The sequence below is a fragment of the Artemia sp. Qi Xiang Cuo genome, chromosome 9, assembly GCF_049724085.1.
Source record: "Artemia sp. Qi Xiang Cuo chromosome 9, ASM4972408v1, whole genome shotgun sequence".
NCBI lineage: Eukaryota > Metazoa > Arthropoda > Branchiopoda > Anostraca > Artemiidae > Artemia > Artemia sp. Qi Xiang Cuo.
This window is the reverse complement of record NC_142802.1, coordinates 52,367,508-52,380,553: the sequence shown is the minus strand read 5'-3', so window position 1 is coordinate 52,380,553 and position 13,046 is coordinate 52,367,508. Positions and strand designations below refer to the sequence as shown.

The window sequence follows — 13,046 nt, the reverse complement described above, 5'->3', positions numbered from 1 at the left end:
ATGCCCCCGGTGCATAACTTACAACACTTGCCCCTGGCTCTGGGGGGTATTGTCAACCCCAGAGTTTTTTGTTCTATGATCTTTGGTCTATTTCGAACAAAATGGCTATCAAATAAATTCGATCGGATGCGTTTAGGGAAAAAAGCGCGTTGGGGGCTAATTGACCTCAGGTCCCTTTTTAATATTACATAGAGAACTAGAAATTTCAGTTTCCAATCAAAGGAGCCACCTCCCCCTCCCTCCGAAGTCTATACGACCACTGCTTCCATTAAGACCGTATGTGTCCCCGGGGCACAGCTTATAACAATTGCCCCTGGGCTCTAGAGGGTTGCGTCGACCCCTGAGTTTTTTGTTATCTGATCTTTGAACTCTTTCTAATAAAATGATCGTCTCAAAACTTTTAGGAAAAATGAACGTTTGAGGAAAAAAGGCTTGGTGGGCTAGTTGGCCTCTGATCACTTTTCACTCTTAAAAACGACATAAGAACTTCTAATTTTCCAAACAACTGTGCCCTCTCTGAAGTCTATACGACCATGATTTCCATAAAAATCTTATATACCCCCCGAGCATAACTTATAACACTTTTCTCCGGTCTCTGGGGGGGGGGGCTGTGTCGACCCAAAAGTTTTGTTATTTGATCTTTGAATTATTTTTAACAAAATAGCTATATCAAAATTTGTGCCAGATGCATTTGGGAGATAAGGGCTCAGGGAAGGGGGCTGCTTTCCCTCAGATAACTTTTTACTCTTAAAAAGGGTACTAGAACTTCAAATTTCTAATCAAATAAGTCCCCTCCAAAGTTTATACGACCACCCCTTTCGTAAAAACTTAATTACCTCCGGGGATAACTTACAACACTAGCTCTGGGCTCTGGGGGGGGGGGGGTGTTTCAACCCCGGAGTTTTTGTTATACGATATTTTATCTATTTTGAGCAAAATAGTTATCTCAAACATTTGATTGGGTTGATTTGGGTAAAAAAGAGCATGGGATAGGGGGCTTGTTGCCCTCTTGTCACTTTTGACTCTTAAAAAGGAAACTAGAACTTTAAACTCCAAATCGAATGAGCTCCTTGCGAAGTTTATACGACCACTCCTTCCATAACAATCTTATATGCCCTCAGGGCATAACTTACAACGCTCGCCACTGGCCTCTAGGGGTTTGTGTCGACCCCGAATTTTTTTTATTTGATCTTTGAAGTATTTTGAACAAAATGGCTATCTCAAAATTTTGATTGGATACAATTGGGTAAAAGAGGTTGTAGGGAGGTCTAACTACCCTCTGATCACTTTTGACTCTTAAATAGGGAACTTAAACTTTCAATTTCCAATCAAATAAGACCTCTTTGAAGTTTATACGACCACTCCTTCCACAAAAACTTCATATTCCTCCGGGGCATAATTTACAACACCTGCCCCCAGGCTCTGGGATTGTGTCAACCCCAGAGTTTTTTTATGTGATGTTTTAACTATTTCTAACAAAATGGCTATCTCAAAATCTTTATCAGATGAATTTGTGTAGAAAGGGCTTGGTGGTGGGGGGGGGGGCTATTTGCCCTCCTATGACTGTTGAATCTGAAAAAGGGCACTAGAAATTCTGAAATCCAATCATCCCCCTCCGAAGTTTTTACGATCACCCCTTCCATTTGAAGTGCTCGTGGGGAAAAAAAAATCAGAGGCAACACTGTTTGCTATGATTGTTTATTTAATTTGTGTTCGTTTTGGGTTTCATTTATGCTTCAATAGCAAGTGATTTTTGTTCGTTTTAAGCTTGATTTCCATATTCAATTTAAGCTTTACTTGTTTTAAGATTTATTTATTCATTTCTATTAGTACCTGTTGTGTTTTTTTTTTGCTATGACTGTTTATTTAATTTCTGTTTGTTTCTTCTTTAATAGTAATTTCTGGTCGTTTTGAATTTGTATTATTATAGGCTTTATTTCTTCTGATCTTAATTTTGATATGACCTTTACTTTTCTTTGAAACACTTCTTTTTCAAAGAGATTTTTAATTAATCTAAAATAAGAAAAAACGATACAATCTTTGAGGTCCGTAAAAGGGCTTAAAACTGGATTTGTGACTACAGCGTTTATTATATACCGTAAAGGGATTGCCCTGACTTTCGTCGAAGAAATAGAAGAAAATGCCTAGAATTCAGAGTTGGAAAGGTATTTATGGAGCTGGGAAGAAATCTATTCGCCTGCAACAGCATGGATGTACAAATCGCCCCTTTTATCATGTTGTTGTTATGGAGGTTTGTAAAGAACTAAAGTCGGTAAAGTTCTACGAAATCATATTATTGAGTTAGGAATAAAGTGAATACACCATTGGATGCCTTTTTTTTATGCTGATTACGAATATAATAAGCATTTCTATCGGAAATGAGGTAAAATTCTACTTTAGCTACTTTTGGCGATCTTGGGAAGGGGTTAGATTAGGAAAATGAGACTTTCAGGGATGGGTTTACAGGCTAAAGTACGTCCCAGGAAGGTATTTTGAAGAGTCTACTTTCACCCCTTCCTCTAGAGGGTCGTGAAATTTGCCTACATGACAGGTCTATACCTATTGAAATTTTGACAAAACAACATTTTACCTTAATTTTCAGTTATCAGTTTCTTTTTCTCTGGCTTTAGCTCCGAAAATACAATTTCAGTTATTTGGGTAGAATTTTAAGACATATAAATAGTTTATTTCCAAAATTTAGGAAATGTATTTGCATATCTTTAAAACCTTATAAATTGGGATTGAGCAAAGTTGTGAAGCTGAAAACAAGTCTGTTGTACTTCGTTTAAGCAGAAGATCTATTTTGCAAAGTTTCACTTCTATAACTCACATATTTTTAAAGGTCATCAAAGGTCAGGACCCTCTAGAGAGAGAAGGAGTGGAGGTAGGTACTTCAAAATACCTTTCCACGACATACTTTAACTTGTAGACCCATCCCTGAAAGTTTCATTTTCCTAACCTAACCTTTTTCCAAGATAGTCAAAAGTAGCAAAAGTAGAATTTTACCGGAAATGAATTTCAGCCCCCCCCCCCTATATAGGCCAATTCAGGGCTTGGTTAGGTTAGGTATAGCCTATATAGGGGGGGGGGGCTGAAATTCATTTCCGATAGAAATGCTTATTATATTTGTAATCAGCATAAAAAAAGGCATCCAATGGTGTATTCACTTTATTCCTAACTCAATAATAGCCTATGATTTTGAAGAACTTTACCCTAAAGTCATTTAAAAAATTCATTGGTAAATTTGCAGTTTACAACATAATTTTGCTAGGATGAAAGTAAATATAGGCTAGCCTACCACTTGAATGCTATTTTTGTGCTCTTTCATAATTCAACAATGCATTTTGGGGTAAAAAGAATGGTAAATTTTTACCAAATCATATTATTGACACAAATAAAGTGAATATAGCCTACTACTTGATGCCTTTTTTTTGTGCTTCTTCCCAAATATAATAATCATTTTTGTCAGAAATGAATTTTACCCCACCCTTATATATACCAATTCAGGGTATATATTTGCACATTAGGGGGGAGGGCAAATTTTATGGTAAATTTTTACCAAATCATATTATTGACTTAGGAATAAAGTGAATATATCACTTGATGCCTTTTTTTATGCTCTTTCCAAATAAAATAATGATTTTTGTCGGAAATGAATTTTACCTCCACCCATATATATGACGATTCATTTTATATATTTACACTTTAGAGGTGTGGGGTAAATTTTATTAATAGTGTAAGTGAGAGGTAAGTTTAAACTTTCCCCCCACCCCCCTAAGGTACAAATATATACCCTGAATTGGTATATATAGGGGTGGGGGCTAAAATTCATTTCTGACAAAAATGATGATTATATTTGTAAAGAGCATAAAAAAAGGCATTGAGTGGTATATTCACTTTATTCCTAAGTCAATAATATAATTTGGTAAAAACTTACCAAAGTTTAAACTTACCTCCAATTTACATCAGAAGTAAAATTTGCCCCCCCCCCTAATTCACAAATATATACCCTGAATTGTTATATAGCCATTTTGTTCTATAGCCATATAGCCATTAATATATTATAGCCATTAATTGTTATATAGCCATATTGTTATATTTATATAGGCATTTTGTTCAGCATAGTTGATTTCCCAATAGAAAATATGTTTTTGAGGAGGACACTCCCCCACAACCCTCAGGGCAAGGGTTTTAAGTTATGTACTGGGGGCATATAAGAACAATGTTGATACAATGTATTATTTATTATTTTGTTCCTTTAGACCAGGGCACTTTGTATTAAAGAAGTTGTCATAGAAACTTCAAAAAGGGCTCATTCAATTGAAAGTTGGAGTGGCTTGTGCCCTTTTTAATAGTCAAAAGTGATTGGAAGGCAACTACCGCCCCTTCCACACCCACCATTTCCCAAAACACATCAAATCAAAATTTTGAGATAGCCATTTTGTTCAGCATAGTTAATTTCCAGATAGAAATTATGTTTTTGAGAAGGACACTCCCCCACAGCCCTCAGGGCACGGTTTGTAAGTTATGCCCTGGGGTGTATAAGGTTTTTATAGAAAGTTTGGCTGTAGAAAATTCAAAAAGGACTCATTTGATTGAAAATTCAAAGGGCTAGTGCCCTTTTTAATAGTTGAAAGTGATTGGAGGGCAACTAACCCCCCTCTCATGCCCACCTTTTCCCAAAACACATCCAATCAAAATTTTTGAGATAGCCATTTTATTCAACATAGTTTTAAGTTCTGGAAATTAGGTCTTTGATGATGACAACCCCCCACAGCCCTCAGGGCAAGGGTTGTAAGTTATGCCCTGGGGGCATATAAGGTTTTTATTGAATGCATTGTCATAGAAAATTCAAAAAGGCCTCATTCAATTGAAAATAGAAAGAGCTAGTGCCCTTTTTAATAGTCAAAAGTGATTTGACGGCAACCGACCCCCCTCCCATGCCCACTTTTTTGCCAAACACATTCAAATCAAAATTTTTTGATAGCCAGTTTATTCAACATAGTTGAAAGTTTTGGAAATTAGGTCTTTAAGGATGACAACCCCTCCCCCACACAGATCTCAGGGCAAGGGTTGTAAGTTATGCCCTGGGGGCATATAAGGTTTTTATAAAAAGCAATGTTGTAGAAACTTTGAAAAGGGTGCATTCAATTGAAAATTGAAAGGGCTAGTGCCCTTTTTAATAGTCGAAAGTGATTGAAGGGCAGCTAACCCCCTCTCACACCCACCATTTTCCCAAACACATCCAATCAAAATTTTGAGATATCCATTTTGTTTAACATAGTTGAAAGTTCTGGAAATTAGGTCTTAGGAAATTAGGGAAACGATAATCCCCTCAGAGCCCTCAGGGCAAGGGTTGTAAGTTATGCCCTGGGGGCATATAAGGTTAATATAGAAAATTGTTGTAGAAATTTCAAAAAGGGCTCATTTGCTTGAAAATTGAAATTGCCCTTTTTAATAGTCGAAAGTGATTGGAGAGTAATTAACCCCCCTCTCTCACCCACCATTTCCTCAAAAACATTCAATCAAAGTTTAGAGATAGCCATTTTGTTAAACATAGTTGAAAGGCCTGGAAATAATGTTTTTAAGGATGACAGAGCCCCCAGGGAAAAGGTTGTAAGTTATGCCCTGGGGGCATATAAGGTTTTTATAGATAGAGTTGTCATTAAAACTTCAAAAGGGGCTCATTCAATTGGAAATTCAGAGGACTAGTGCCCTTTTTAATAGTCGAAAGTGATTCAAGGGTAACTAAGACCCCTCTCACACCCACCATTCTTCTGAATACATCCAATCAAAATTTTCAAATAGCCATTCTGTTCAACATAGTAGAAAGTTCTGGAAATTAAGTCTTTGAGGATGACACCCCACCCTCAGGGCAAGGGTTGTTATGCCCTGGAGGCATTTAAGGTTTTTATTGAAAGTGTTGTTGTAGAAACTTCAAAAGGATTCATTTGATTGGAAATTGAAAGGGCTAGTGCCTTTTTAATAGTTGAAAGTGATTGGAGAGTGAAAAACGCCCCTCTCATGCCCACTATTTCCCCAAACACATCCAATCAAAATTTTGAGATAGCCATTTAGTTTAACATAGTTGAAAGTTCTGGAAATTTGGTCTTACAGGATGACAACCACCCTAACTGTTCTTTGGGTAAGGTTTGTAATTTATGCCCTGGGGGCATATAAGGTGTTTATTGAATGTGTTGTTGTAGAAACTCAAAAAGGGCTCATTTGATTGGAAATTGAAAGGCCCAGTACCCTTTTTAATAGTCAAAAGTGATTGGAAGGCTCAACATTTTTATAGTAAAGATCAATGTGGGTATAATGTATTATTTTTTGTTGTTGTTTAGACCAGGGCACTTTGTATTGAAGGAGTTATTGTAGGAACTTCGAAAAGGGCTCATTCAATTGAAAATAGAAAGGGCTGATGCCCCTCTTAATAGTCGAAAGTGATTGGAGGACAACTAATCCCCCTCCCACACCTACTCTCCCATTATGTTTAAAAACTAAATGCTGCCTTAAGATTAAATTAAAATGCACTGCGTTAATTCTAATTCCCTATAAGGCATCTCAGCAGTATCCCAAGAATGACTGAGGGCAATATGTTCAAACATTTGGGGCTACTTCTGCTCTTAAAATTTTACCAAATCAAAATAGCACAAATGTATCCAAGCATTCAAAGTAAGTAAGCAGATTTTTTTTGAATGGTATCAAGTTTTCCATTTCAGGTCAACTAGAGGAGGTATGAAACTAAATTAAACACTACTATTTGTGCCCAGATTTTTAAAAGGGTGTATGTTGTTAAAAATTGCTGAAAATTTTTTTCCAGCATACAAATAGCAGGCGAAACTATAAAGTCTTGAAAAAATGAAAAGATTTAAAGTATTATTTTATTTCTTCCTGAAAAGACTATGTCAATATAAAACGAACAGATATTAATTAAAAAACTTTTTCCACAAAATAAGTTTTTCAAAGAAAAGTAAAGAACTCCATTAAACAAAGAATGACCAAAAATAGAATCAAATAAGCTACCAAGCATAAAACTACCATGAATCAGCATTGATAAATAAATGAAACCCAAACTGAACAGAAATTACAATAAATAACCAATTAAAACTCAAAACGAGTTGAAATTAACTGAGGAATATATTATTTAGTACTCTTGTTTCCCTTGCCTTGAATGACCATTTTTCACTGGTCAATAAACAAATTTAAAATAAAAAGAGACTTTTGAGGGGTCCCATATTCTCTTCCTATTTGTACACCACTACTGAGTCTTGTTTGATGCTTTCTTAGAGGGGTTGTTTGAACCAATTTTTCAAAGAATAAGAGGAGCTTCAGCAATCCTAGCTTTAGTTTACAGTATTTAAATATATTCTCAGGTAAAGCATCTCCAAGTTTCTTGCTAAGTTCTTATCTTAGGATTTGTCTGTCATATTATAAAATTATATATTTAAGAAATGTGCAAAATGCTTTATCAAGAGCATATTCTTTTGCAATCTCAAGATTTGCCAACATTTAATTTCACTTTGGCCATTACTTCCATCTATTTGTTTTTTCTTCTAATCTCTGGTCACTTTGTTTTTTAATAAATAATTAGCATAATGAATAAATTCAAATTTAGGGCAAGTGTAGTACTCAAGTCAGAATAAACTATTCCATGAATGTGCACTTGGACTAGGGTTTCCACCTGTAGCACAAAAGTGCTATTTTAAAATTATTTTATTATGTGTAGCACTGTGGCATGTGCTCAGGGTTGCTAAAATAGCCCTAAATTGCTATTTTAGTACTATTACAGTCAATTTTTTGACTATAATATGGTATCAAAAATTGCTGTGTAGCATACACATTTGGGCAATTGTAGCACTTTAGGAACTGACTGTTGTGGCAACCCTGACTTGGATTTTTGGTCTCCCAATGCAGGTAAGCAGTTGGTGGATTAAGATTGGATTTAGAAATTGGTTAAAATTTCAGCAAAGTTTGGTGTTCAAATCTGCATTATGGTAATTTTTCCAATAAGACGAAGCTGGAAGAAAAACATTGATTTACCAGAAAATGATAATGAAGGTAATCTAGCTCAGCTAAAAACAACAAGTGCTGGGTTTTAAAACACATTAGTGAAGAACAGTTTGGGGTGACTAAGCTGTCAAAACAATGATTCAAAATATTGGCTGATTGCAAAATAACACTTATTGGAATCAGCTAAAAAGCTAGCTGGTGTCCCCCTGATCTTATGGATTAATTTAAAGATGAACCAAAATTTACATTTTTAAAACCCAGATTAACATTTTAGTCTTCTCTCTCTTTAAAAATATTTGCATGGAACTACATTAAATAGACATTATATTTCTCAGTCACTTTGTTGTAACTTTTGCACTAAGCCTTTAGGACTGAATGCTCTTAATCTCTCCTGCTCTTTAAAGAAATATAACCAGCCTCTTTACTATCTCTATTTCCTCCTTTTTCAGAAAACATGCAAGTGTAGCTCTACAGAGGCTATAGGAAGAAATAATAGGTCAACACCATGATAAGCATTGCAAGTCTGATACTTTTATTAGATATTAGACATAGTCTATTTCTGCAATTGTGTTTATTTTAGGCTAAACTTCCCTCTGATGGTCCTGTAATTGAGCAGATTGGGTCATTTGACCCCTTGCCAAACCAGAACAATGAAAAATTAGTGGCAGTTAACTTTGATAGACTTCAGTATTGGATCTCAGAAGGAGCTAAAATGTCAATACCAGCTGCATCTTTGTTTGGTAAGTTTTGAAAAAAAAAGTCTGACTTATTTACATAATTTTTAACTTTAAATTACTGTACAAGTTCATTTTCAATTTTTCCAAGTCCTAAAAATAAGATTAATTGACAACATAATTGAATATGGAAGGTATTGAATTTTTTTTAAAATTAAAAATAGTTTATTATAAAAAATAGTAAAATCATAAAAAAAAGTATCATCTCGTTGGGGAGGGGCTGCTGAATGTAAATATGAACATTGGATATAAAACAAAACTTTAATGCTTTCCTCGTTTCCACACACAATTTTGAAGTTTCATATTCCCTCACACCCCACCTGTCTATTAAATAAATCCTCTGTTAATTTCAGTTGGTCTATTACACTTCTAGCCAAGCCTAGAACTCTTCTCACACTGTGAAGCTTTAATATTTGAGAAGGTAGATATAATATATACCCCCCCCCCAGACCCTAGTTTGGCCCCCAGCTGAAATTTAGTCTCTTCCAAAATCTTGTCAAAACTAACAGAAACCTGCATAATTTAAGCATCAACAGAAAAAGATATAGTTTTTTTTAGTACATATTTACCTTTATAGTGCTATAAAGTACCTTTATAGAACTAAATAGTACTTTTATAGTACTAAATGGCTTGTTTTTTTAGTTTTCTCTGTCATTTTCACTTGATTTGGGAAAATTAGCTCCAAACTTGCCCCTCTCCCCCCCCAGGATTTTGATGACATTACGCCACTGCCAATTAGTAGAAAGGTAGGCATTTTGCACCTTGTTTGAACCGGAATCATGCAAGAATTTTCAATCAGTATGATTGGAGGCAAAAAAAGGCTGTTGACCTCCAGGTTCCCACCCTCTCACTTTAATTTTTTTTTTTTTTAGAAAGCCAAAGTATATTGTTGGTTACTTTATTTGTAGTGGAATCACACAAGGATTTTTAATCTTTTTTAATGGAGCCATAAAGTGGGCTCATGGCCTATTCAATATTCCTCTGCTGCTCCCACTGCTGACTTTGTAGCAGAATGGTAGTCATATTGCATCTTATCCAGACCAGAATCATGCAAGAATTTCTATTTGATATGATTTGAGAGCCAAAGAGGACCAGAGGGTCTTCCAATACCCTGTGAATATATTGGCACAAAGGTATGCATATTGCACCCTATTAGAACTAGAAGCATACAAGAATATTTAATCTATATGACTAGAGAACAAAAGTGGGCCAAGACTCTCCACCTCTCCTACATTTTAGCCAAAAAATAGGCATGTTGCGCCATGTTTGAACCAAAATCATTCTTAGATTTTCAATCACTATTATTGGTAGTACTGTATTGAGCTAATGGTCCCTCCAATATCCCTTTGCCCTCTACCAACCATTTTTTTGTAGCAAAAAGACAAGCATTTTGCAGCTCGTTTGATGCAGAGTTAAGCAATGGTTTCTAATCTATATTATTGGAGGCATAAAGTGGATCCAAGGCCTTTCCAACATCCCCTGGTCTCTTTGCCAACTTCTCAGCAGAAAGGTATGCAAGTTGGATCTTGTTTGAAGCCAAATTGAACAAGGACTTTTCTTGTTCCAGTGAACCAGTCAGCTAAAGCCTCCAATGCCATCCCACCCCTCCCACTGCCAACTTTTTAGCACAAAGGTTGACATGTTACACCTCATTTGAACAAGAATCATGCAGATTATATTAGAGGATTGAAATGGGGCCATGCTCCTCCAACAGCCTTCCATTTGCCAATAGAAGAAATGTAGGCATATCATACTTTGTTTGATCCAGAATCATGCAAGGATTTTCAATTAGGATAATTGAAGGACTGTTGTGCCATGCTCCTCCCACAGAGCTGTAAACGCCTTCATTTCCCAAAAAGGAGAAAGGTTGGCATGTTGTACTTTGCTTGAACCAGAATTATGAAAGGATCTTCAATTAGTATGATTGGAGACAATAAGCTGGGCCATAGACCTTCTGACATACTCCTCCTCTTCCTGCTTTTCTGTTCATACAAATGCAGGCGTGTTTCACATTGTTTAAACTTGAATGACAAGGGTTCAGTATGATTAAAGAGCCATAGTGGGCAACATTACCCTCTGGCATTCCTATTAACGTTTTGGCACTAAGGTAAGCGTTTCACATCCTGTTTGACCAAAACCATGTAAGAATATTTAATTGTACAATTGGAGAAGCTAAGTGGGCCCATCGCCCCTCTAGCACTCCCAACCCACTACTTTCAAGCAGTGAGGTTTTTCAACCTATATTGATGGAGGCATAAAATAGGTTCTTAGTCCCTCTAACACTCCCCTCTTCATCCCTTGCTGTGCAAAATTTTCAAGAATGGTAGAAATGCTGCCCCTTGTTTGAATTGGAATCCTACAAGGATTTTTAATTTCTATGATTTGAGAACGAAAGCAGAAAAATTGCCATTCAATGTCCTCCATCCTTCCAACATTTTAGTGGAAAGGCAATCTTGTTGGAACTTGTTTGAGTCAAAATTATTCAATGATTTACAACCTGTACGATTTTAAGCCCAAAATGGATATGTTGCCTCTCCTCTCACCACCAAATTTTCATCAGAAAACTAAGCCTGTTGCACCCTGTTTGAAACAGATTCATCCAAGAATTTTTATCTCTATGATTAGAGGTCCAAAACTGGTCCTCATCTCCTCTAACATCACCTCCCATTGTCAGCTGTTTAGGAGAAAGGTAGGTATACGTTTTATTCAATGATTGACTTTATGGAGTAAGTACCCTGGGCTAATGGGCATGAGAAAGATGATTTTCAAAGGACTGCTTCCTTTCTCTGTACTTAATATGAATTTTCTCAAAGTTGCTTGAAACTTATAGGGCAAATTATTTGGCACTAAGGGGAAAGAGCTGGTGTATTTTCAGAGGCGTCTACTCCCTCTGAGCCCCACCTACCTTCTACACTAAAATGTCTGCACTCAATTGAAATTTTGTTTGAAGGTATTTACAGTTAAGGAGACGTTAATGAAGAAATTTTAGACTTGATCTGTGTAACAAGCGCTAGCAGGCTTCAAAGTTTTGTTTGAGTAGTTCTTTTCTATCACAACCGGTGATTGGCAAGCAAGAATTGTGAAGCTTGTTTATTTTCATGCACATGATTTTAAATACTTTTGTTAATTGGTAAAATTTGCCTTCATGCAAGTTAACAATTATATATGATAATTCAAAGCCAATATGTAGTTTCGCAATTATTAGAGAAGAGTTTTTGTGGCAATCACTCGGTGATAAGCATAGAATCATATTGTTTCTATCTTGAATTATTTTGAAATAATAGATAAATGCTATGCTCTGAGATAAATTACTGCAGTCTTAGCTAGTACAGTCTGCAGTCTTTTCAGTAACAGCATAGATTGTGTAGGGTTTATGTTTTTTGGACAAAGTTATAAATCATTAACTTTTTACACAGGGTGCATTTTAGAAATAACAAGATTGACTGTTTAGCATCTTCTTGGGGTAAGCAATTTTATAGGTTTTGAGGGGCTGAAAACTACGACGTTTACTCCATGGCAAAGAAACAAAATGACGTTTTTATCCCCACACTTTTTTGGTTAGGTCAATCAATCTGATCAAAGGCAGCTACCAAGAGAATTGAAAAGTAACTCTAGTATCTTTTTAGGTTTGAGCGGATTTTTTCCTATTCATCCCCGGTCATACTTGAACGCATGGAGAGAACGTCTCAAAGATACAGACCAGGCCTTTGGTAAGCCTGTCCCAAGTTCTCTGACCATTAAGATTAAATAATGTTTTGTAAGCGATTTTAGTTCTTGATAAATTGGAAAGTTTTGTTTTGTAATGTTGGTGAAACATGTCTTTAGGCAGATGTTCTGAACTTGTAAAAGTTCAGACGACTGGATGATCACACTTGAAGAAATGTGCACCCACTTAAGATTTTTATGTTTTTTGCTATTCGGAAAACATAGCCTACATTATATCATACATGCAATGGATAAAGAATCTGCTTGTTTCAAGTTCAACTGAAACAATGTTTCAGGATATGGAAATTTTTTATGCTGCTCAGACCCTCAGCATTTCGCAAAACGAAAGTTAGTTACGCAGGATTGCGATGGGAACGTAAACTGATGTCTGATTTAGATTATGTACGCAATGTTAGATTACTTGGGAACAGCATAAAGGCGTGTAATCTTTTCCCTGTTACTTCCAATACACCAAGTTACAGAACTAGGATTTAACATACAGGTAAGAAAAAGAAAAAATCCTAGAATAGAGAATGGGACCAAAGGTTAATGTTGTAAATAATTTCATTCCTTTTAGTTCAAGTTCCATTTCAG

General features: G+C 35.9%; 1 protein-coding gene across 1 annotated transcript; it reads left to right on the top strand.

Moving 5' to 3' along the window:
* Positions 1-2,116: 2,116 nt before the first annotated feature.
* Positions 2,117-12,550, top strand: mRpS16 (mitochondrial ribosomal protein S16). The gene is made up of 3 exons (XM_089094091.1): positions 2,117-2,251; positions 8,594-8,753; positions 12,374-12,550. The coding sequence occupies exons 1-3, from the start codon at positions 2,141-2,143 to the stop codon at positions 12,496-12,498; spliced, it is 396 nt and encodes a 131-aa protein (XP_088950217.1). The 5' UTR covers positions 2,117-2,140; the 3' UTR covers positions 12,499-12,550.
* Positions 12,551-13,046: the final 496 nt, after the last annotated feature.

Bases quoted from the DNA above. Each gene is read 5' to 3' on its own strand.
- mRpS16 (XM_089094091.1), top strand. From the start codon at position 2,141: ATGCCTAGAATTCAGAGTTGGAAAGGTATTTATGGAGCTGGGAAGAAA. The intron at 2,252-8,593 runs GTTTGTAAAGAA...TGTTTATTTTAG, and splicing joins ATCATGTTGTTGTTATGGAG to GCTAAACTTCCCTCTGATGG. The intron at 8,754-12,373 runs GTAAGTTTTGAA...GTATCTTTTTAG, and splicing joins ACCAGCTGCATCTTTGTTTG to GTTTGAGCGGATTTTTTCCT.